Source organism: Protopterus annectens, chromosome 12.part0 (genome assembly GCF_019279795.1).
Source record: "Protopterus annectens isolate FY-2018-M chromosome 12.part0, PAN1.0, whole genome shotgun sequence".
In the NCBI taxonomy this organism is placed as follows: Eukaryota; Metazoa; Chordata; order Ceratodontiformes; family Protopteridae; genus Protopterus; species Protopterus annectens.
Window position 1 is genome coordinate 1,185,155,283 of NC_056746.1, and position 26,541 is coordinate 1,185,181,823.

General features: G+C 39.3%; 1 protein-coding gene across 2 annotated transcripts in view; it reads right to left on the bottom strand.

The window, feature by feature from the left end:
- The window catches only part of LOC122817075 (phospholipid transfer protein), a 257,047-nt gene that overhangs the window by 176,477 nt on the left and 54,029 nt on the right, over positions 1–26,541 (bottom strand). For both annotated transcript variants that reach the window (XM_044090228.1, XM_044090227.1), the window contains exon 5: positions 1,715–1,870. In XM_044090228.1, the coding sequence (XP_043946163.1) occupies positions 1,715–1,870 (156 nt within the window). The remainder of the gene's footprint in view (positions 1–1,714; positions 1,871–26,541) is intronic.

Below are 26,541 nucleotides of genomic sequence, written 5' to 3' on the forward strand. Positions count from 1 at the left end.
GACTTTCTTTGCATGCTATAAAACTAATGTAAGTAGCCAGTCTCAACAGCAGTATCAGGAACCAGTCTTCTTACAGAATTTCAAGCTTTGTTCGCAAGAAGAGAAAACGTCTTTATTTTACTATAAAAACAGATCAGTCACAAAAACTGTGGAATGAAACAGTTTAGTTCCTCTACTGTATAATGATAAATGGTATATCTCTACCAGACCATGCTGAATTTTAAATGCTAATATTTATCTAATAAAAGAAAGTTTTATGATGTGCAAACAAAATTCAAATATTATAACTTATCATCTTATATATTATATTCCTGTCCTTCCCCGAATGTCTTAAATATATAAATCCTGATCCTGACCCTGATTCTGTCACCGTTCACAACAGATGTAAATTTTGAAATACATATATATATACATATATATATATATATATATAGGTTTACCTTCATTTCGTCGAAAGTAAATTGTACGATGCACCAAAGTGCGAAAGTACAACCTCAACATTTCAGAAATGTCGACTGCCACTGTTGCGAATTCAAATGAGCGAATGCACATTGGCATTCGCTCATTTGAATTTGCCATTCCAGGTGTAGATCGCACTACAGCGGGGATCGGGAAATAAACACTTTCCCTTACTGTGGTGCAATCTCGGAGTTTGTATATTAAAGTAATGGGGGCAGTGCAGCCCCTCACATGGGGGGTGCAGGCGGCATGCCCCCCTGCATAACAATGTTTGGAGACATTCGGAAATGTCTCCTAACATTCACTGTTATGCTGCAGTTCAAAAATGGTCAAATGTGGTTTTCCAGATTACCATTTTCGACATTTTGTTTCGGGGACATGTTGAATTTCATGATTTAAAGTCGCACAATAGTGCGATCGTACAACTGCCTTTCCACAAAATGAAGGTATACCATATATATATATATATATATATATATATATATATATATATATATGTGTGTGTGTGTGTGGGTGTGTATATATATATATATATATATATATATATATATATATATATATATATTTCAGTTAGGTTCATAGATTAGTACTAGGCTAACTGCCCCTGTGGGCCTTTGTAAGCCTAGCCAATTACCCCATGTGAGAATCAAACCTTGCACCTTGTGTCTGTAAGGTGAACACCTTAACCATTATGCCAACTCCCTTCCCCAAACAATCAGCCCTTGCAAGTCTCGAACCCATGACCCTGCACACCATAGCTACAGCAAGTTACCACTAAGCCATCTGAGCCATATATAATATTATATATATATTTTCTTTATATATATTTATTTAATTTTAATTTATAATATTATACTGTACTAAAAATTAATTTTCTTTGTCTTATACTGAATCCTTCTACTTACTGTGATATTAATGTATTCATCTGAAAAGAGGCCATTGACTTAGAGGGACTAACCCAGTCAACAAAGTGTAAATAAATAAAAACTGACTTAATTATGACAGCATACCAAAAGTGCTTTTCTTAGTGGAGCTTTCACCGGTAGAAGAAAAGCAACAGAAAAGGATGGTGTTGTAGGTGGCCAAACAAAACTTTGCCAATGAGGACACTGCTTCTTCAAGTAAATATTGCCAAGTGCTAATCCCAAGAAACTGAACAGAAGCCGCCAGTTTCTATTCACAGATGCCATTAATCGTACCATGTAATCTAGATGAGATTCAAACCACCTCTCCCTGCTCTCCTCATTTTCCATACCCCAGAGTGCCAGAGAAGTATGCCTTCATTTTCTTGATGGCTGTAGTGCATGTGATATTGGATATCTTCAGTCGTCCTCCAGCATCTCTGATGAGCTTCAGTTTAGTGTCTATGTCGACACCTTCTGCTGAGGCATTGATGGAACCAACATCATAGCTGGAAAATATGGAAATAAAATGTCAATATGTGCATAACATAAAAAAATACATGCAAAACACATAAGTAATACAAAATTAAAATCAACTGAAATATTTAAAACAATTCTGATTTAGAAGAAGGAAAATAGTTAAATATAAAGGTTATCAAAAGTATACAACTCTAAAAAAAATGTGTGAGTGTAATAATCATAAACTACGTTCCCTCTAAGATATTGGAATACACAATCAAAGCAGTATAATGTGATAAGAATAAATCAGTACTATCGGATATGTACAAACTACTAACTGAATATATAAATAAATTATTCTATAGCTCTTTTTCAAATTCTTACTCCAGAACAATGCTTATGGACCCTTAGATAATGATAAAACTAATTTGAAGCAAAACTACAACATTAATTTTCTGGAAATTATTTATTGCACACTTTATACCCCAGAGTGAATAGTTAACTTCACAAAAATAAATAATAGTTGGATGTGTAATTTGAAATACACAGCAGACTGTACTCATACTTTTATAAGCTTCCCTACCTCAATTTCGGAAAGATTTCAGTAATTCTGTCAAACACTTTGAGCAGATAATTGTGTCTTTTCAAAAAAGACTTAATTCTATATAATGTACAGATTGTACTTCCTGTAAGAAATAGTCAGTGTCCTTGCCTCTAGTGTTTTTTACCCGTATCAAGGAAAACTGTAATGAAGAAATGCAGAAAGGTGCTCTGCTGTTTTAATTTAGTAACAATTATAATAAGAAAACTGATACTATAAAGCAAAGAACACAACCAGATATAATAAACTTTACATTCTGGCCAAAACTTTTGACATTAAGAGATAATAAATATGAAAATGATCCATTGTAGACACTTGGAATACCAAAAACCAAAAAGAGAGCAACTGAGGATACAAAACAAAGGATTGGTTTAATATTATTTATAAGTAAACACAATTTTGCACAGTTACGTCAACATAAAACTTTAGTTAATTTTTTTTGTTATTGATTTTTTAAACTTGGCTGAGATACATATTGATTCTTGAGAAATATGAATCATAGTAGCATGCCCCCCCTTCTTTTTTCTGTACACGGCTGACTCCGTGTCTCTCCTCATTTTTTTATCCTTTGTTAACTAGGTTAGTCCCACAAGGCTAGTGGCTTCTTTTTCGGGGAGACTCTTTTCAGGAGAGAACTGAGGTGGTATTTACATTTCTAGAGGAAATTTGGCCAAGGCATCAGGGAATTTCTTGTACTCTTTTTTTTTACATCAAACTGAGCTACCACCAACTCAACCTTTGTTTAATGCCTCATCTGAAGGATGACACAATCAGGAGTGCAGCACCTGCTACACTGTGGTCAGAAAGCCATTTACCTCATGTGAGAATAGAATTATACAGCCTTCTGCACCAAAGGTGAGTGTGCTACCTATTGCTCCAATGACACTTCCTGGGACTACCTAGCCCTCTTTTACTCTACGACTTTCTCCAGTGGGTTGCAGTCAGTAAGGAGACTGGGGCATTCTGGGACAGTGTCATATTTCTGCTGTGGGGTTTTCTACCTTAGTTCCCTTCCCTGCACATACCCTGCATGTTCTGAGGGTGGGAAGTGCAGTAGGTGATAAGCGCTAGACTGCTCCTCACTTGCACATAGGGCTGAAATCAGCAAGTCATCCTGCTGATCGCTGGTAGCACACTGCAGCAGTTTCCCTATCCTCAATGAGGTGAAATCATACTGTGCTGTGTACACCAGATATGCACCACTCTTCTCCTCCCTCAAGGATGGGTATAACCATCCGCCCCTGACAGTGCCTCAGACACCCAATCTGCTAACTGAACAGAAGTTGCCAGGGTCATAGTCAGGGCTTTATCCCTCAACACCATGGTGCTGGCTACTATAGTGGCATTTATTAATGCTAACAATAAGTTTCTAATGATATGGAAATTTTAAACGATTGTTAATCTCAACTTTCAAATACATACAGAAAACACTTCTTAACCACTCCATGCATAAGCTCAAATTACTTAAAAGAGTTTAACAACTGCATCTAAATGGAAATATTTCATTGATAATAGATAATGAATATGCTTATATATATTCTAAATAAAACTACATTTAATTTATTATCCGTGAAGTTGAACCCATGTAAATATTGTAAATACTGTAAAAAGGTGTACTTATTTAGCAGGTAATCTGTGCAACAGTTATCGATTATATTTGCTGTTTGAGGTTTTTGAATTTTGAGATGTATGATTTTCATGTTGTGTACTATCATAATTATCCAGACACATATCTGGAAAGGTTCCACTGGACTAGGCAATATATCTAGCTAGTAGACAAACAAATAAACGCAAATGTGTAATGTGTAAAAGTTGCAGACGCCAAATCTGACCTCAAAGCAGTGACAAGTGGAGTACCACAAGGTTCCATCCTGGGACCTCTCCTGTTTGGTATCTACTTCTCTGAAGTACAGGCTAGCACAGAAGGCCTCTGGCTAATGAAGTTCACAGATAACTGAAAACTAGGAGCCATAGTCAAGTCCCCAAATGATGTGCACATCCTACAGAAGGGCCTCACTGAGACAGATGCCTAGTGTCAGAGCCATGGCCTCAAGCTCAATGCCAAAAAGTGCAGTGTCATCCCCTTTGGTAAAAACTCTGTACCCATGAACTACCACATAGGCAGCAATCTACTTAACACTGAATGCGTGATAAGAGACCTTGGGACCCAGGTGGACAGTAGTCTCTCCTTTGATAGTCACATCGCCACAGTAGTCAGAAGTCCTTCTATGTGGCACACCTCATCATAAAAGCGTTCTCATCCAGGAAAAAAGAGGTCATTGTTCCCCTCTACTCGTCACTCATTAGACCCATTATAGAGTACAATGCCCCTTTTGGAATGTACCTCACAAGACATCTGCAGCAGCTGGAAAGGCCACAGAAGTACCTCACAAAGAGGATTACTGGCCTCAAACAAATGCCCTACACTGACCACCTCAAAAAACTCCAGCTTTACTCCGTAGCATATCGCCTACTCCGAGGTGATCTCTGCCTAACATATAAAGCTATGTCAAACCCAGAGCTGTTGGACATGCTACACCTAAAGAAATCCCAATTTCTACACGCTACATGCTCTAGGGACCTAAACCTTGTCACGTCACCACAATAAACAGGACACGCTGGAGGGATAGATTCCTGTCCCAGAGACTTCCTATACTCTGGAACAAGCTACCCAACTATGTCAAGCAAAGTTCTTCATTAGCACTCTTCAAGAAAAATCTTGATGAGTGGATAGGAAATAGAAAATACACCCCGGGGATCCCTTCTGTGTCTCTGCTGGACAGTGGCACAGGAAAATAACTTTCTTGGGTGGCGTAAGCTATGGAACCTTGCTGGCTGGGCTTACATAGACCCTTGGTCCGATAGCCTAGTACCTACCTATGAACCTATGGCAGATCAAAAGAGCAGATTACAGAGAAGAAATGTAATCCACTGTTACTATACCGATGACGGGAATGCAAAAATCAAAATAAAACATAAGTAAAAGTCAGCAAACTTCATATACTCAACAAAACAACAGAAAATCTAAGAATAAAGAAGAATTTAATGCAATTACAATTAATTAAATGATAAACGAACTAGGGACCAGAAGATGAACTGAGTAGTGTGAAATAATTCAGTAGCAGTTTAGTGCACCGAACACCAGAATCCAAAGGGCCCTACTTCTGTCTTTTGGATACTACATTTAAAAGTAAGAGCCCTTGAAATGAGATGTTGCCCCTTTCTACCTCAGTCATCTACAACTACAATAGTAAGCATCTGTCTTGGTCAGCAGATAAGTAGCAGGAGCAGATGTGGTAGAATGAATGGAATTTGTTTTTTTCTATAGATCATGAAATGTTGCCAGGTGTTAAGAACACTGGACAAATTTAGTGCAAATAAGAAGTGTTATGCTAGTAACATAATTGCTGTTCACCAACTGGATTATGAGGCCCATTGCAACACATTCTTGATTATATCATGTGCATCCCCTGTGGTGGCCCTCAGGTAACTTAAAATAGGTTAATATCATTAAAACAAAACTCCCCCCCCCAAACAGTGCATGTTTCATATGTAGTACTCTTCAGTAATTATAATTGGCTATGGAGCCCCCCTCAGAAACAGAGAGACACATTGGGTAAGTCAGTCACCTAGTATATGGCATATGTCCCATGACCACATCAAAGATACATAATTCTATAATCTGTAAAACATTGTGGAAACTGATTGCAAAGCTCAGTTACAAAGCCTTCAGAGCATCCTCCCTCAGCAGTCAGATGACAGAAAACCCCTACAACAACATCAAAAAAGCAGTAACTATCAATATTTTCTCCCCACATGACTGTCTCCTGTAGATGTACTAGCAACTGTAGCTTTATGCATCTTCTCAGAACTATAATCTGTAATCTCCATTACGTTTTCTTTGTTAATCAGCAAGTTTCCAAACAGAGATGAGCACTGCTGCAGGTGTTTTTATACTGTAGTTTCAATGCTCATAGTATGGCAATTATGTTAATGAGGCAATTAAAGTTAACTGTCACTCAAGCGTATGGTTTACATTACACAATGTGTTCTAGACCATAGCTGTGCAATGAGGCTTGTACCTTAAATTGAACAAGCATGAGTGACTGTGAAGCACACTGAGCATGCATGATCAAGTTTTCACTGACCCCTTATGGAGGTAGGGGGTGTTATGTCATGTTAAGGCCCTAGGTGGCACTGTAGTACAATAATCACGGAGATCACAAGATCAAGCAGCCAGACTTGCCCCCCTTCTGGACCCATGTTAGTATTTGTTTCTGTGTCCATGCAGGATGGGAGGCTCAGTATTCAACATTGTTTGCTCCTGTGTTCCTCGACATGGTCAACTTACAATCTTTTGCTCTTGTTATTCTGCAATTTGAAATTGTTTCAATCCGTAATACAATAGTAAACCTACACACACACACACACACACACACACACACACACACACACACACACACACACACACACACACTCACCTTGGAGATATTATAACTGCATACATTTTTTGCATACCTGGAGGGCTGTCTATTGCTAGAGTATTGCAAGTAGCTGAAATCTTTCCTACCACTATTTTATGTCTCCTGATGCACTTACCCTGTACTTCTCTTCAACCCATCCCATCTCTTGGCAGTCAGCATTATCAGAGTACTGACAAATGGCCTACCTGTGGGTGTCCTGCCAGCATGTCATGTGATTTGATCTACATCACAACTGTGTGTATATCCCCCTGCATTACTATGTTTGGTGCCCCAATCCTTCCATCCATACAATGAGGACTGGAGTGCCTGCCATCATTACACATGCAGTCTCCCTTACAAGTCCCCTACAATATCATTCATCCTGGCATATCATGGGCGTACCTCAGAGGAACATACTCATTTCCTGGTGCCTGGCATATGTCATGTTACATAACTACCAACATTGCTGTGTCCTGTTTTTATGCCAATATTTTATCATCTGTAGCTGTACCTGCCACGGCATGGTCCACATGTTGGTTGGTATGCTACTATCCAGTAGGCCAGGAATGCCATCTCCACACATGTGCCTTAGGCACACAATGCAGCACATCTTCTATGGCCCCTGCAGTCGCTCTTTGTAGCACATGCACTGTTCTCCTCACATACATATAGGCAACATACCGTCCTGCACCTCATGATGCACTGCAGTCAATAGTGCTCTTGTACCAGTGGGTGTACTGTATACATTGGCACCGCACACCTAGCAACATTTACTCCTCCAAGTACTTTTGTGCCAATTTTTTTTTTCACAGTTATGTCTGTCTCTTTATTGCTGTCCATTCTATGTTATTTTTTTGTTGTGTTTATTTGTTTGTTTCCCTCAGTTCATGTATGTATTTTATTTAGTGTCAGCACAGCTTTGGATGTGGTGTGGCAGCAGTCACCTTACAGTTGACCTTCCCTGCCAAATCCTGCTGGGTCTCCAACTGCTTCCAGGCCTGCCTCTCTGCAAAGTAATACAGGTCATCAAATATGGGGTGACCTGGAGGGTTCTCTGGTGGCCTCTGGTGGTCTGTAAGTAGCTGAGAGTGTAGGCTCACCATCAGGGTATGCAACTGGTGTGTCATAGCATGTAACCCAACAAGATACAAGAGAATGTAATTCTGGTATTGGTGGACCAGCAGCTTGAGGCCTACATTTGCCAGCTGTCCTTCTGAGACTGGTGCAATCACACCACTGCCTGTCTCTGCTCATTGATTCACCAGTAGCTGGGCTCATCCAGGAGGACAGTCACAGAGGTGAATGACCTCTAGATACAAGCAGTGCTAGTAAGCAACCCAGTACCCAATAATCCTGAGTGACTTTCTCCTACTCTTTCAGAACAGCCACAGATTCTCATTTATATGGGTATGGTTATTTGGTGGGTCTGATAGGAAGGGAAAGGGTTGAGGTGGGATTCTTTGCAGTCTCCCAGCCCACAGGGCCCCCAGGATTCCCTTTTTGGTCAGCTTGCAAATTTTTGAGTTATACTTTCTTCCCCTTTGGTATGCATCCTTGTCTCCAGTGGACCTGTTAGCTTTTAGCTGGATAATTTCTACTAAATGTGGTGGTCGTGGGTGAAGCTAATGTTTCACTGACTGCATTGTTTTCTCCTTTTCCTCCTACATTGTAATTAGCCTGGGGTCCAAAAGCAGCTTCTTTTCTAATTCACCATTGAAAAGCTATGCTTTCACATGAAAGCAGCAGGGGCCATGACCTCGGCCAAGCATGTATCCTATTGACTGACCCCATTACTGCCACCCTATATGATGCATCCAGTACATCACAGCAGCACTTGATAGAGCTTGCCAGCCCAGGAAGAGAGGTTGCATAACTTCAGCACTTTACCTCTCAGGCCCTTGCCCTTAACTTCCTCAACCTTTCAGTCAACTTGGGGCAGGAAGGTCCCTTGGAAATTGATCATGTTAGTTTTTCAGTTCAGAGCTCAGAAAGCCAGGGTGGCAGTGGTGTGTACTTTCCTCCCAAATTGGTCAAGTACTCTACCTTCCTTGCCATTGGGAATAGGATTCTTAGTTGGAACCCCAGTAGATCCATTGGTTGAATCCAGACACAATGGCTTGATCAGCAATCAGATAATATAGTAATTTACAGAAATCCACAACCCTGTGAAAGCAGTCAGTATTCTTAGGAGTAGGGGCAGGGAATCTGGTTCCAAAGATGAATTAGTGAATGCATCACCTAAGGCTTCAACCACTGCAGGGACAGCTAAAGGTTTTGGCTCTAATACACCCAGAAGTTCTCTAAAACTTTTGTTTGTGCAATAGGAGTTTTTTTTTCTATCATCAAGTTCGGTGTCAGTTTCTAGGTTTCCACGTGCATTTCTTACAAAAAGCAAATCCCTCAAAAGGACATTTGCATTCTGTATGCTTTGTTTAGGGGAGGAGCAAGATGTTATCTCCTGCACTCTTCCGGGCATCAGAGTAATCCTTATCTTCCCATTTGAAAAGAAATTCTACATTTTGTTGAGGTCTCCCCAAAAGAGAACATCTTTGGTGGGGAGACAGAGAATAAGGTGTTCTCAGTGTCTGACATGTAAAAGTGAGGGGAAGATGTCTGTTCCATATAAGCTAGTTCATCCTCTTCAAAGTCACAAGATTAAGATTCCTCAACGGGGATGACTCCTTTTCCTTTGTAAGGTCAGGATCCATGACACCAATGATTTCTCTGAAGGTGGTTGCAAGTTCTTAAGAAAAAAAAAATCATAAAATTCTAAGACAAGTTCAACAGCTCTTGAGAGGTAGCATGGAGGGGTTGCCCTGTTCATGCTGAGGCAAAGGGGCAGGCATCTCATGTTTGTATGTCCTGGCCTGGTTTCTGGAGTAGCTTCCACCTTAGAAGTCTCTGGCTGTAGGTGGACAATAAGCACTTTGATTTCCAAACTGCTGAAGTTCTCACGTACCAGCACTAATGGTAGTCAGCCCTTAGCCTTTGTTATCAGAATACTAGAGTCAGAACCAGATGTTTACATGAAAGCATTCTAATCAACCAGCTGCTGAAGGGCTTCAGCTCAGGAGGATAACATTTCCTTTGAGAGTACGGTGGCCTCCTGAATGGTGTCTATAGAGGCCTTCCTCCAAGCAGGCACCAGGGTCACAGGCTGCAAAGGTGACTCCTGAGACCAAATATCCTCAAGCCTAGGGAGGCCTTGGAACTCAATACATATGTTTTTGTTTTGTTTTGTTTTGTTTTTTTATTTGCTTTTTAGTCACTTATCTTTTGTTGTCCAGGTTAGTCCCACTACACTAGTGCCTCAGGAGGATAACATTTCCTTTGAGAGTACGGTGGCCTCCTGAATGGTGTCTATAGAGGCCTTCCTCCAAGCAGGCACCAGGGTCACAGGCTGCAAAGGTGACTCCTGAGACCAAACATCCTCAAGCCTAGGGAGGCCTTGGAACTCAATACATATGTTTCTGTTTTGTTTTGTTTTTTTATTTGCTTTTTAGTCACTTATCTTTTGTTGTCCAGGTTAGTCCCACTACACTAGTGCCTCAGGAGGATAACATTTCCTTTGAGAGTACAGTGGCCTCCTGAATGGTGTCTATAGAGGCCTTCCTCCAAGCAGGCATCAGGGTCACAGACTGCAAAGGTGACTCCTGAGACCAAACATCCTCAAGCCTAGGGAGCCCTTGGAACTCAATACATATGTTTTTGTTTTGTTTTGTTTTTTTTACTTGCTTTTTAGTCACTTATCTTTTGTTGTCCAGGTTAGTCCCACTACACTAGTGCCTCGTTTCAAGGCAGACTCAAGGTGCTATTTATAGTACTAGGGGAAATTTGGTCAGGGCAACATGGAACTCTCTCTACATCCTTTTGATAATTGGCAAAGGATCTTTTACATTCACCTGAGCTACCACCAACTTAAGCAGATGGAACCTTAGTGTAATGTCTCATCCAACGGAGAGCATACTCAGGAGTGCAGCACCCCTAATACTGCACTGTGTTATCAGTAATTTGAAAATGTATCCAATTACCTGGAGTGAGAATAGAACCCACAGCCTTCTGTTCTTTCAGCACTAAAACCAAGTGTGCTACTTGTTGAGCCACTAACATGTCACTGACCTCAAAGGATACCTTTTCTCATTGTCAAGTCTGTACATTTTTTAAGTGGGGTGTTTATGGATGACCTGGCTTGCTCCTTGGTAACTCTGGCAAAGGTGTACAGCCTTTTTCTGGGTCAAGCAGTCCTGAAGGTATTGATCTCTGCTTGATGTGTTTTTGGTTGAATCTAGTACATTGAGGACAAGACGTAATATTGTGCTCCTCCCCTAAACAAAACAAACACTGAATGTGAAAGACATACGTTTCAACCTCTTAATGCAAAAAATCTGGACAAAATCTCACAGAATGGGGGGAAAAGCTCAAAAATAGGTACAGATTTTAAATATTGCTCTTATAAACTTAGAAAGTTGCTGGAATAAAACAATTTGTCTTAGCATACATTTTTCTGATGGATATAAAGTCTGCAACACAAATGTTTATCATTATTTAGTAACTTCAATCCTCATATCATCCCAGTCATTTTCCAGAAAATCACAAATTGTATGAGGAACACAACAAAAATATGAGGCAAATATCTGGACATTCTGTGAAAATCTGTACAGTTGAGAGGTATGAAAGTCCTTATAATTTGCTTTCTACAAGAAATCGACTTGTTGACCACAGAAAATGACATCTACCATGACATCTGAAAAGCTTCTGTTCTGCAAACAAGCAATAGACAGAAGGAATGAAAGTTTATTTCCCTCTGTGGAAGCTAGGCCAAGCCAACATTACTGATGATGCTCAGTATTCACATAAACTAAGGAATCTTACTATCTGCTGCAGCAAGAAAAAGCTGAAGACAGTGTGGCGATGTCCCTCTTACATCACAAATATGCTAGCAGATGGGTAGGGGGCTGTCCAGGCAGGAGGGGGAAGGGAAAAAGCTCTAACAGTTTGGCCAGATGTCAGGTCTTCTCTTAAAGATGTCACAAGAATTATTGCAACAGTGAACAATATGAAGAAGCATCAGGGCTTACGTTACATTACTTCCAGTGGTAAACTAGAAACTTGTCTTCAGACTAACACAGGAAGTGTACTGCTGATTATAAAGGAAAAATGAAAACAGTCTAGCAATGATCCAACAGCTTCTACAGCAATTTGACAAATTATATTCAAAGGAAATATCTATGAAATCACTTGTTGAGCGAGACAGGAATTCAGAGTAGATGCAAGTAATAACAGAAATAAAAAGAAATTCCAGGATATAGTACTAATGTATTTAAAGCTACTTTCTTCAAACCTTGCTTCATCAAGCTTTTTAAGGACTCAAGAATCTAGGTTGATGATATCTTAGTTTTAGTTATTATACAGACTTCATGAAGAAGTGTAATAAAATAGCAGGTTGTATAAAGAAATGTATTAAATCAAGAAAGGTAGAAATAATGACAACTATCTAATTTACTAAAGATAAAATAGAATACAAAATAGTTTATAGTTTCCCCATATAAAAGTCTACAAATAAAAGCTGGAAAGAACACAAAGAAATTTTATGTAAACAATATACACGATGGAAAAAAATTATGAGAAAGGAGTTTAAGTTAGAGCCTTTTTCTGTGAATTACAGACATTTTTGGGGGTGGCTTGATTTTAGTTTTTATAGCAATATATGGTCCATACTTATAGGAGTGTATGGGACTCAAAAAAGAGCAAACATTGATTAGACAGGTTATTAAGAACATCTAGAGAAACAATTAAACCATTAGCTGGCTGCATGAAAGGGTTTTAAGGACATGGAGCTCATTATCAAAGTATATAAGAGATTGCAATAGTTTGCTAGCATTTAAGAAAGGTAAACAATTACAATGGAGATATATGTTACAGGGTCTAGTAAAGTTAAAATGGATGTTTGGTCCCCTTTATTGTATTGCACTGTACCTAAAAGAATTACACAAATATGATCATCTAAGAACATAGTTGGCAAAGCTGTTTGAACTATAAAATACATTAATATGGGGAGTTCTGAACCCCTAGCATCTCCCATGTGGGAATCCTGCCTACACACCCTGTTTCTTTTTACATTCTAATGGTACAATTACCATTTTCACCAAAATGGCAATCAGTAAATTCCCTTTTGCACAATTCCCATCTGTCACACTCTACTTTTGATGGATAGGCTTGAAGAATCCCAATTCAACAAATGAAGATTTGACAAATTACAGCACTATAGAAATTTCAGTATAGGAGATAAGGAATTGAATGAAATAACAGCTAAGGAGATACAAAGAAAGTAAAGAGACCCTCCAAATGGAAAATGTCAGATCCAGTTGTTGGCAACCGATTATGGCAGAGCACCTCCATACTGTGATTTAACACTCAGTAAAGCATGTTTTTATGCACTCATTGAACTGTCAATGGCCTGGGTTATAAACTGGAAAATCACTATGTAAAATGCTACCAAGCTGATATCGACTCAACAATCCCATGAATAGCTATCATCAACTATGTGTTCTCTTCAGTCAGACAACTATACTCTTTACTTCATCCTAAGAAGTACAGTAACCTGTCGCTGTATCACAGCCAGTTATCCGTCTCTCTGTATCATACAGACTGTGCACTGCAACAAATGTAGCACTTAGATTCATTTAGACAGGAAATTCAATCTGAACAACAGTACAAATATGTAATACTTGAAAATCATACGATTCAATTGACCATCTCCTAAAAAGGAAAGAAGCTGAAAACAGAGGCATAAATTCATAAAGGTTACTGCGAGAATGTAACCTTCTTGAATTTATAGACATTGCTACTATGGTGTTTATGCACAAATACATGCAGCACCACTGTGAACTTTCTCTGAGGCCATACTAGATGGTAATAAGGTAGTCCGATGGAGAGGCAGATATTAATATTAGTCATATGTCCTCCCCTCAGAACTGCCTCATGGAAGGTATCTACACACTCAGTGATTCATAAAATTGCTCAGCCGTGTAGATTAGCACAGCCACTCCTTATACCTCATAGTAATGAACACAACCGAAAGGCTGTGTTCATCCATCACAGTACAGGTAAGTGCTGGGGAGTTTAGTGGTAAGGTAGAGTTAGGAGGTGTGTGCATGACTGTATGGAATGGGCTGCATGTATGAATTTTATGTGTGAGTGTGTGACTGCTAGGGAAGCAGAGATAGGGGAGTCAGTGAGGGGGTCAGGTAGGGGTGTGTGTGTGTGTGTGTGTGTGTGTGTGTGTGTGTGTGTGTGTGTGTGTGTGTGTGTGTGTGTGTGTGTGTGTGTGTGTGTGTGTGTGTGTGTGTGTGTGTGTGTGTGTGCGTTCTCGCACGGCATCGGATGGGCAGGGGGCTTTCATGTGTGTGTTTGTGTATGTGTGCAGATGCAGTCGGATGGGCAGGGGCTGTGCATATGTGTGTGTGTGTGTGTGTGTGTGTGTGTGTGTGTGTGTGTGTGTGTGTGCGCGTGCGTGTGTGTGTGTGCATGCATGTGTATGCGAGTGTGTGTGTGTGTGCGCACGTGTGTGTGTGTGTGTGTGTGTGTGCACGCAAATGTATGTGAGTGTGTGTGTGTGTGTGTGTGCGTGTGTGCGTGTGTGCATGCATGTGTATGTGAGTGTGTGTGTTTGCACGCGCGCTCGTGTGTGTGTGCATACGCGCGCACGCATGTGTGCCCACATGTGTATGTGAGTGTGTGTGTGTGTGTGTGTGTGTGTGTGTGTGTGTGTGTGTGTGTGTGTGTGTGCACATGCATGTGTGTATGTGTGTGTGTGTGTGTGTGTGTGTGTGTGTGTGTGTGTGTGTGTGTGTGTGTGTGTGTGTGTGTGTATCTGTGTGCATGTGTGTCTATGTGTGTGAATGGATGAGTGATTGAGTACAGTTAGGTGGAGAGGGGAGCTGTGAGCGTGTCTGTGTATGTGTGTGGTTGGCAGGGCTGGGGTGGCTCGCATACTTCCACATACCACTAGACTAATGAGCATACTTTGCAACACTGGGTGGGCAGAACCACTAACCACCAGAGAAAACTCTATCTCATGCTTGAGCAGCACTTAAACACTAAGGGGACTGGGGGTGGGGAGAACACTAGACACCAAGGATACTCAGTAAGGCAAGACTTAAAGGGATATACTGAAATAAAGGTGTGAAGAAGCACTAGAACCAGGAATACGTAGACTACATTAAATGGCACTAAAACAACTTCTGCCCTGTACCTTTCCACTTCCCACAGAGGATATTAGCCTCTGTACCACCACTAGGCACCAGGAATTTAGTTTAAAAATATTTGAGTAAAAAAAAAATATAGGATAAGAGAGATTTGAACCATGCATCCTTGACACAAGAAGCACCTGCATTAGCCTGATGCACTAAGTCAGTATGGGAGGTGTTTTTTTTTTTTTTAATATATGGAGGATCTTAGGCATTATGTAATTCCTGCAACATGCTGTGACATAAGAGAGAGAAAGACAGGAAACGTTCTGCATACCTCTCAACATTGTAAACAGCTTTTCCCTTGCATGCATTTACTGAAGGATATGAAGTGTGACACTTCAATGTAAGGCATTAAGGACTGACTGTAATCGTCTGTGAAATATTTGGGCAGTGGAAAAGGGAACATTGTGGATCTTCCGAAAACAGGGCTGGTATGGGGTATATGGACTGTGCATGTGTGTATGTTTTATTGTGTGCTTGTGTATGTGGGAGAGTGACTGAGGGAGAAGGGGTGCCCTGTGTTTACACAATGTGACTGCCACATTTAACTACTGCAGGAAGTCCTGATCTGCACTTCACAGTATTTTTTAGCTAGGATTCATAGAAGTGCAAGTCAGCCAATAATGAGTTCTTCCCTCATTGTGGCTGATGTGTTTATCAATCACAAAATACTGCATCATGGAAACTGGCCTTTTTACCATGACCCTTAACATGATGAGATAACACTTAAATTCTTGGAAGAATCTTAGTATGAAGCACATAAAATTGAGATAGAAATAAATCCAGAAGTGTATCATGCTATATGTTTATTTTCAGCAACCTGAGAGGCTGGGACACAATGAGACATTTCAGCTATTACATAGGTATAAAAACTAATTTCCAACATAATTTCAAACACAAAACAAAAAAAGGAAACTTTTCTAATTAGGTAATGCACTGGCACCATTAATTTATTAAAAAAGTTTAGTTATTTTGTGCACAATAAACACAGATGTCCATATTGTGGACAAAAACATTACAAACATTTTAATAAATTAATACTGCCAGTACATTACCCAGTTACAAGTGCTGTTTTGTGGGTTTTCTTTGCATTCATTCCTATAGAAGCTGTTTTATTTTTGGGTTTTTAGAATTTTAAAACTAATGAGAAATAATTTGACACTAAATGGCACATATAATCCATATCAAAATTTATAAATCACCGAGGATGATCTAAGATATTAAAACTAGTCATATCCTATCAATTATCAAGTCTAAAACACTGCAGAAATTACTACCATAATATTTAAACTTGCAAAGAGGGAATTACTGTGCATAAAATGACAATAAGTAGTTCTGATTACTACAAATATGATTATGCTGGGTTTTAACATGTTACAAATGCTTAGAATGGACCTTGTATTAGGTGGAACTAATGTCTATAGTTTAAAGTCTTTAAAAAGAGAAAGACCTTACAGCAAGAATTACTAGAGAAAGCACAGACTACTCAGGTTAGCTACAGGTCAGTGAGGAGTCCTATTTGATGAGCATGGGTTTATTGCATTATTTGCAGATGAGTAGTGACTCATGTTTAGCAGTTTAATTACAAGAGTACCGGTTAGGTCCTTAGTGCAATGAGTAATGAGATGGCTTTTATGAAAGTATGAGAGTATGTTCCCTTCTTCCTAATACAATGAAGAATCTACAAATACTGTTTAATTAAAACTGAATTTATGCCAGAGTGGTTCAGCACAAATTGAAACTTATATTCTACAAAGAGGAGGTATCATCCATTTGTTAGACAGAAAGTTCTCAGCCCAGTAGCAGGCCCCCATCTGTTTGTTCAGTTTCTGTTGTATAGCATTCACATAGTGGTGGAAAGTCAAAGAAGGCTTAAACCTCAGGCCTAACTCATTAGACTTGCACAAAGATTGAATAAAACCAGCGGTGGGTAGTGAAATATTCCATTTTAAGAATTCAGTCAACTCAAACTTTGCTGCAGTGTCAAACAGCATTGTTTCTGTGTTGCCATAATTTTTATAAAATTGTTTCTTGGCAAAGCCATCTTTCATCATAGCTAGTTCACTCTGTACCAATGAACTGATGTTCCAAGGGACAACAATCATGTACAAGCATACCTTGCCTATGCTCACTGCATGTACTCTCCTTGCATATCTTACATCCTACCAAAACTCCATCATTCCCCCGCTCAACCACTTCCACTGTACTACTACTCACACCACCACTCATGTCTCACCCTCACTCAGCTCCCCTCCCACCAGCTCAAGAACCATCCCTATGCACCCCCCGCATATTCTACCAGCTATATTACTCAAACATAAAGCATCCCTACAACTTAACATAGTAACCCTCCCACCATACCTATTACCCACAGAGCACAATCATAAAGTTTCCCTAATAAACAAACACATTCAAAAACTGAGAAAACTAATAACCTTGTGCATATCAAAACTAGCCCCATGTGGAGACATCCACCCCAACCCTGGCCCTACCATCTCCAACCCCAATTCTCATAATCAGACTAGAAACCACAACTTCTCCCATATCACAGCTAATAGAAAGCCAAGTGACTTCCTTCTACTAAGCCTAAATATTAGAAGTATATCCAACAAAGTCCAAGAACTCCATGCCACCATAGACTTGTACTCCCCAGATATAGTCATCCTGACAGAAACCTGGCTAAAACCTCACATTACCAGTGAGCAAATCCTCCCTACCGGTTACGACATACTAGGAGTAGACCGACTAAACAAGAAAGGAGGTGGTGTAGCTATAATATTTAAACAGCATCTAAACATCCAGATCTTAAAATCATCAGCTCCACAAATAGGCAATGAAGAAATAATATATACCGACCTCAAAATAAACCAAAACAAAGCCATCAACATAATTGGATGCTACTTCCCACCTGGCCAAAACATCCCTCCACTAGAAAACCTCCTCAGCTGGCCTACCCACCATCTCCCCCAAGAAACTATAATTTTAGGTGATTTCAATATCGACTGGCAATCCTGTTCTGGCAACCATCCAACCCATCATGTAAGCCTTATGGCTTCACCCAACTAGTCCAGTCACCAACCAGGATAAATAAAAATTCCAGCAAGCACACTACCCTGGATTGGATACTAGTCAGTAAGAGCCCCCAGTCATATATAACAGGCTGCTTATCAGATAGCCTCGGTGATCACTCCCCAACATTCCCACTCAAAAAATACCTGTACCAAGCTAAACCCGTCATCTACCATCAAATACATAAAAAGCTAAACTTTAACCCATTCACAAGCATCTCATCCCTCAAAGAATGTAACTGGCATCCTCTAAAGTACCTCAGTTTTGATGACACAGTTGAATTTTTTAATACTACCTTCCTGAGCATCCTTAATTACCATGCCCCCATAAGACTTTCCAGAACCAAAGCACTACCCTCTCCATGGCTACAGAAAACCACTAAGTCAGAAATGAAAAACAGGGATAAAGCCTGGGAGCAGTGACGCAAAACCAAAACCCCCTCAACTAGACAGAAATTCCTAGAACTATGCAATAGAGTCAAAAAGCTAATAAAACAGGACAAATTCCAATACTACCAGTCTGCCCTAGACTCCTCCCAGCACAGCCCCAAACAATTCTGGTCCTCCATAAACTCCATCCTCCACCCAGGTAAAGTCAGTACCCCTCCTCCTAACATCCCTCACTCCTCCGAAAATATTGCTACCTCATTCAACACACACTTCACACAAACCATACTATCACTAGCTAAACAACACAACCCCTCTCCCCTCCAACCCGCACCTTCAACTAGTAATCTCCCCACTGCCTTCTCTTTTTCTCCTATACCTACCTCCAACATAAAAAAACTCTTAACTAAACTTAAGCCCACCAAATTAGCAGCAGGCAACCTCCCAAGTGAATACCTACAAATCACAGCTGATGCTCTGGCCTTCCCAGTATCCATCTTGATTAACCAATCTCTGTCAGAAAGTTACGTTCCCACACTATAGAAAGTATCACATATAATTCCCCTCCACAAAGGCGGCCCCTCCACAGAACTAACCAATTACCGCCCCATAGCTATTCTCTCTCCACTCTCCAAAATACTAGAGAGATGCATTCACTCTCAGGTCTCAGACTACCTCCTTACTAACAAGCTCCTTTCCAATACTCAGCATGGTTTCTGACCAAACCATAGCACCACCACTGCCTTACTCTCCTTTACTAACACTATCCTTCAGCATAAAAACAATGGCTATCTCTCCTCTGCTACTTTCCTAGACCTATCTAAAGCATTTGACATGGTCCCACACAAACAACTTATCTCTGTCCTCAATAACCTATCCTTCTCTCAATCAGTCACTAACTGGTTTCAGAGTTACCTGTCTGACCGCCAACAATCCGTTGTATGGCAGAATGACATATCTCCCCGACTACATGTCTCTATAGGGGTTCCCCAAGGACCCATCCTTGGACCCCTACACTTCTCTATTTTCAACAATAAACTAGCCTCTGCCACCAAACATGACACACTCATAAAATACGCAGATGACTCAACCATCATCTGCTCAGCCCAGTCCCTACCCAAACTGCAAAAAGTCACACAGGAAGCCTTTTCCCCTGTTGAAACTTGGTTATCCGATGCCCAATTAATACTCAACCTAAACAAAACTAAACTACTCATCTTCCAACCCACCAAACATACTCAAAACAACTCTCACTTTAACATCACAGCAAAAGACAACACCACTATACACCCAACAGAACACACCAAATTGCTAGGAGTGGAAAGAGACAATAAACTAAAATTTGACATTCACATATCCATGAGCATAAAAAAAGTCCACAAAAAAACTAGGAGCGTTATACAGAAATAAGCAACTTCTCACCAAAGCAGCAAAGATTTCAGTAGCAAAATCCCACCTTATCTCCACCTTACTTTATACCTCTCCAATATATACCAACCTAAGGCAATGCGATCTAAACAAGCTATAGAGACCTGCTACAACAAAATTGCCAAATTCGCCACAGGGACATCCTACTGTAGTCACCACTGTCTCTCACTTGCTGAACTGGGCTGGCTTGAACTCCCTCACCTCCTTCAATGGTATCAACTCTCACTCGCCCACAAACTAGTAAACCATCCACTAAATGTCCCATCCCTCCAGAATCTACTCCAACCCTATCGCACCACCAGACCACTAAGATCCAGCAACAAAAATCACTTGCAGATCACTAAAGCTAATAACTCTGCTAATGAAGCACTATTCTCTTGCGCCATAACCAAATTATGGAACTCCCTCCCACCCACAATTACCTCCGTACCATCATGCATCCACTTCAAAACTTTACTAAAAGTGCACCTAAAAACATGCTAGCTATGCCCTTGCAACTCCCACTCTAATGTCACCCACCCCATCCAACCACTACCTTTCTTTCCACCCCACTAATTACCTTGATTATAGCGAGCACGGATGCTCATAAGCCTACTACTTATTATACAGCAGGAACTTCTTATTGTAGCAATTGTTAATGTCTGTTATGTACTTCGCCAGATAAACATTCTAGTTGTCTACTGATGTACTATGTTCTTCATCTGTAACTATGTTTGTAATTAATTGCTATGTCAATCAAATTGTTAATCGCTATGTAAATCCAATGTAACTACTATCCGCATATTTTAACTGTGGAGCTTTTCTCCCTGGGCCTCCACTGAAAATGGACCTACGTCCAGTCGGACACTCCCAGTCAACAAATGTAACTAAATAAATAAATAAAATAAATAAATAATCAATTATCAGTTCTCCAAATGCTAGCACCATCTGCAAAAAGAAGCATCTTGGTGTAATGAATATGTAAGGAGGCAATGTTTATAAAACTGAGAAGATCAAGGGCCTCAACACTGATCCAGGTGGTATCCCACCTGTGGTGGTAGTTAATAGTGAGAATTCACCCTTAACAACTATTCTGAAGGCCCTAATATGGACCTGGTTTGAAATGGTTGTATTACTCGATTGCTAAATTCATATGTATGTGATTCTTTGAGTAGAACAGTGTGTAAAATATAATCAGATGCTTTCGCAAGACCTCTGAAAATGGATTTTATAAAGTTCCTTCTTCTACACTGTTGTATATTGTACCCGCAAATGAAAAAATGGCAGTGGAGATATAGAGGGAAGAGCCATTGAAAGGCCTTTGTAAGAATGGACAAGACAAAGAAGGATCTGAAAGATGACAAGGTGCTTCTATTCTTGCTTCTTGGGAGGGGAAATATGGTTTTCCACTTCCAGTATAAAGTGAGAAATTCTATACATGTCAAGATCGAATATCTGTGGTAGTAGGGTATAAAGGTGTCCCATTCCTGCAAAACTCTGGCTGCAGGACAGCTGCTTCAGGTTTGTCATTACTGGGAAATTGTTAAACCAGGTAATTTATACTTTTACTGGAGAAAGAAATAAAAAGGGTAAATCTGTAGTCTTTCTCTCTCTGTCTCTTTTACATTTATGTCTTAATATTCAGTGCATGACTCAGTTTTCAAATAGAGTGGCTGATTTGTAGCTTAAGCAGGCATTATCTCCTTAACTACCTTTCTGAAATCTGTGTCATCCCACTTGGTCGTGAGCCCTTATGTTTTTTAAAGGCGTTACTTAATTTTTTGAGTCATAAGAGAGAGAGAGAGGCAATGCTACAGTTCTTTTCCTAAAGTACTTGCAGCAAGTTGTTTTGTACCAGCTGTAGAACAAGAGGGTATATACATAGCTTTTATGAAGTCACTGAGTATAAGTCTTGTAATAGCTGGTTCTGAAGTCAGTTATGATGTAGTCCAGAGGAGCATATCTATCAGTTTTGAATCTTGATCAAACATGAACATTTTCACTACTGACCCTAGACTGAATACCCTTCAACGAAGCATCAAGTCTATGACTTTGGAAATGCAATGGGTTGTGTCACAGCACCACTTATATCTAACTCCAAGGTCTCCAAATGTTAGTAAAACCTAATATCATAATATCTAGCTGTTTTTCAAACACCAATTTGTTCAATTAATTTCAATTCAATGTTTTTTGACTTATCAGTCACAGATGAAATAATTAAACCCCAGTCTGGTCTGCTTGCACTTAATACTAGCCAACACATGTACTACTTATTAAGTAGATTTTTTAATACTTACTTTGCTGAGGGTGACTAGTTTAAGTTAAATCTCCCATCATAACTCAATCCTGTTTCATTACAATGGAAGCAGCTCTGTCAAGCATTACATTAGCTGGTGTCATTAGCACTGAATTGTACACTACAGTAACTCATAGTTTCAGAAGATTACCCAAGTTAGCAGAGCTGGATCATGTTTAAATGGGGCCCTAGGTAGGGAAATGGAAATTTCCACAAAGTGTATGCCAAAAATAAACATTCATCCCCAACTGACCCCATATACATTAAACATACCTCTCAGCTGTACAGATTTTCACAGTGTGAAGATTTTTTGCCTCATATTTTTGTTCTGTTTTAAATAAAATTGTGTTTTTTTCTGGCAAATTAGTGACAAATCATTAAAGACTGAAGTTAAAAAATAATGGCAGACATTTGAGTTTCAGACTTCATACCATTCAGAAAATGTATGCTAATGTAAAACCTGTTATTCTATCAACTTTCTAAGTTTGTAAGAGCAATATTTAAAATCTGTCCCTATTTTTGGGTCTTTGTCCCACTTTTATTTATGGCTTTGTCCAGATTTCTTGCTCTAAGAGGTTGAGAGGTATGACCTTGAATCTCCAAAATAATTACACTGTCTTTACTTTAAAACATGTATTAGAAATAATGAGAAATAAAAATCCAGAAAAAGCCCATCAGAAAGCAGTACTTTCAGTACATAGCAAAACTAAAGAGTGTTAAACTACATAAAATATAACTAACAACTTGTTGCGTCTTTCGGCTTTTCCCGGTTAGGGGTCGCCACAGCGGAACTCCGGTCCGCTAATGATTGGCAGTAGATTTTTACGTGCTGGCTTGCCGGGCCTAATGCACAACCTTCAACGAAGGAACGCCCATTCACACATGTCGCCACACAGAAGACGCTCTAACTGAGAATCGAACGGGCAACGTCTAACTGTGAGGCGACAATGCTACCGCAGCACCACCACCGCAGTATTATTTTAGTGGACTAGTAAGGAATATGTTAGAGTGTCTTGGTTTTATAGTTATTAGTTGTTAGTTATAGTTATAAAATATAACTAACAACTAATAACTATAAAACTAAGACACTCTAACATATTCCTTACTAGTTCACTAAAATAATACAAAAACCTTACCTGACACCAAAAATGTATTTATAATCAGTTAAAACTAAAGTAGAAAACAATGAAACAGCCCAAATATAAGGACATAAAGAAAGTAGCAAAAAACGTATTCAATAAACAGCTTAAGCAAATTACTCTGTCCACTGACATGAATAATCAGCAACTGGTCACTGGTAACAGTAACTCAAACTACAAGAAAACAGGGACTATGGGTAAATGGGACTCTTGGGAATCTAAGTCATGTGATGCATGAAATATAAACTGAAAAGTTATTAGAGCAACAAACGTTTAAAAATAAGTAATTAATTTATTTAATTAATAACCAATAAGCTTTCAGACAAAAACTGGTTATTCTTTAGGCTTTACAGAAAAAGGTGGAAAAACAGCAAATGTAAACTACAAACAACAAAATTAGTATGAAGTACATTTGAGGAAAAAAAGTGCAAATGTTGCAATGATATGTGTAACACAACCACCACTGCTGACTAATACGTCTTGTATAATGACAGTCAGAGAGACGTAAAATTATAAATATCAGTCTGTAGAAGCCAAAACCAAAGTAGAGCAGAACAAGAACGCCCAGACAGTTCTAGTGATTCTTGAGAAACCAAGCCATAAAAATGACTTCAAACATCCTAAAACATACCAGCATAAGTAATATTATATGAAGTACAAAAGATGTTTCTCAATACACTTTGAGTAAAGAGGACTGCACATTTGGCAAACACTATAGTGAAGGATTACTTATTGCATGACATTAAATATGCTGTCACACATGAATGAGAAGAAATTTTAATGTTGCATTAAAAAGTCTAAAATCAGACACCTCCTATCAAAAAATCTGCATGTTCTGATACATTATTTCTATTAATTTTCTGAATAATTACTCAATAAAATAAAAGTATAAAAATTGCAGCAGCTAAATAATTGAAAACATCCCACAATACAATCCAGTTTCTATAAAACCTAAGCTAGTTCACTTTTATTATAATTTTAAATTATTTGTGCCCTTTCCTCTCATCACTTCCATGACTGTCAAGCCTCATCTTTCCTTGCTGACCATCTCATTTTTCTTCCAGCCCTCAGTCAAAGGATGTTGAGAAAGGAAAAATGGGGGCAGGGGGGCTGAGCTGTTTTTCTGCAGGAGGCCATTTTATTTGTTTGTTAATGTATTTATTTATAGATTGATTGATTAAAGCAGCCCTCACAGTTTTATTTCTGCAAAAGTTTAGCATTTTTGCATACACTGACAGAAATGGACCCCATTCCTAAGTCTGACATAATTAAACTTCATGACATTAGTACTGTTTCAATCTTTGATGTTAGCCAAACGTGCTCTTCTCGGCACCTGCAACAAACTCAGAACTGTAATTCATAGATTTACATGTATTGGTAGCATATATGTTTGACTGTAAATTAGTTTTTATTTGTCTTGTTGTCCTACTACAACTGGAACTATCTGGGCAGTTTTATTTCATATTGCTCTCATTTCTGCTTGTAAATCCTAGTATTTTAAGGCTTTTGTGTACTTCTGCGTACCTAAGACACTACAATCACTGTGTGTAGCAATTTTAGTGATTAATGTTACTTTATTTATTCATTCCTGTGTGACTGCATACTTCTGCACATCTACAATACTCATCCAGAGTGCATACGCTTCTTAGCTGAGCAGACCTCAAAAGTCCTAGTCATTATATGTACATTGTACACTTCTAGGTCTTTTCCAAAGAGCAGTCTTATGGTTGAACAAAACCAGCACCCTAAATCAAAGATGAATGGGCTGGCATCAGCCCAGTCCCACCCCCACCTTGGCTGAATCCTGGAGTACCCAGGCCTCAATGTTAGCCTAACTCTCCTAATCACAGTCAGGGTTGCAACCTCCTGTACCAGTCTAATTCACTTTAACAATGCCTAAAGTTCAGTCATTGGTAGTGTAACTGTATTAAAAAAAGAAAAGAAATGCGTGAAAAAATCAGGTATTACACAATTCTATTTTTTTCTTCAAAGCTCTATATACAAAGATGACTGACCCAGTGCAGATAATCTTCAAGTAATGTAATCTGCACTGAACCCCTTATAATGATCCAAAAAGAAATAAACAGAAAGCCCACAGTTCACGTATGAACCTTTATTCTAACCACACTATCAGCATATAAAATCTATTATTAAACTACACCCCCATATAATTTAGCGCTTTTATCTTGATCTGATGCGCAGTTGGTTGATATTTCTTTTTTACTCCTAGAATTGGTTGTGGCCCTCCATGTATGTAATTGGGTGAACAATAAGGGTGTGTGCAACATAGAACAGTTCTATATGATTGGTTCTTATTGTGTCTGATTTTTAACTTTGATTTGACACAATTTAGGATATATGATAGGGCGCTTTTATCTTGTTTAGATGCGTGACTCATTAAATTATATGGGGGTGTGGTTTAATAATAGTTTTTATATGCTGATAGTGTGGTATGCAGTATTCAATGGTTCTGAGGAAGTAATTTAATGATGAAAGCGCTAAACCTTGTTTTTAGAATAAAGGTTCGTACGTGAAGTCTGGGCTTTCTGGTCATTTCTTTTTGGATTTTTGCTCTTCTACTTACCGGTTCCAGTGACCCCTCAGAATGAATTAACCACATAGTACTGTCCAGTAACTGTTTCTAGGATGATTTCTCCCAAAGATTTTCTTAAGTAAAACTTTTTTGTTTTACTGATGGCCTTCACACTCTTTTGACTAGCCATTCCTTTGCACTGTACAAACTGCTGTGGTCACCCTGATTCCTGCCATTCTGCTCACGATTCCATCTAACATGTAGGGCCAGTTTTCAAAAAACTTCCTCTCAGTGTAAGTGACTTACTTTGGTGAAAGGCCTATTTATAAACAGGCTTACACCAGGGGCGAGCTTCCAAAAGACCTGTTCTCAGCCTGCTCAAAGGGTAAGTGGTCAATTACACTGACAGCAAGTCTTTTGGAATCTGGCCCACAATCTTGCATCTGAACATTATTTTACCTTTCTCATAATGGACATGCAGACTCGCTAATTAGTCAGAGTTGTGTGGAATATGTTTGAAGTTCAACACTGAATGATCTTTATCTCATCAGCTATGTTTTCTTCTTCCATGCTGG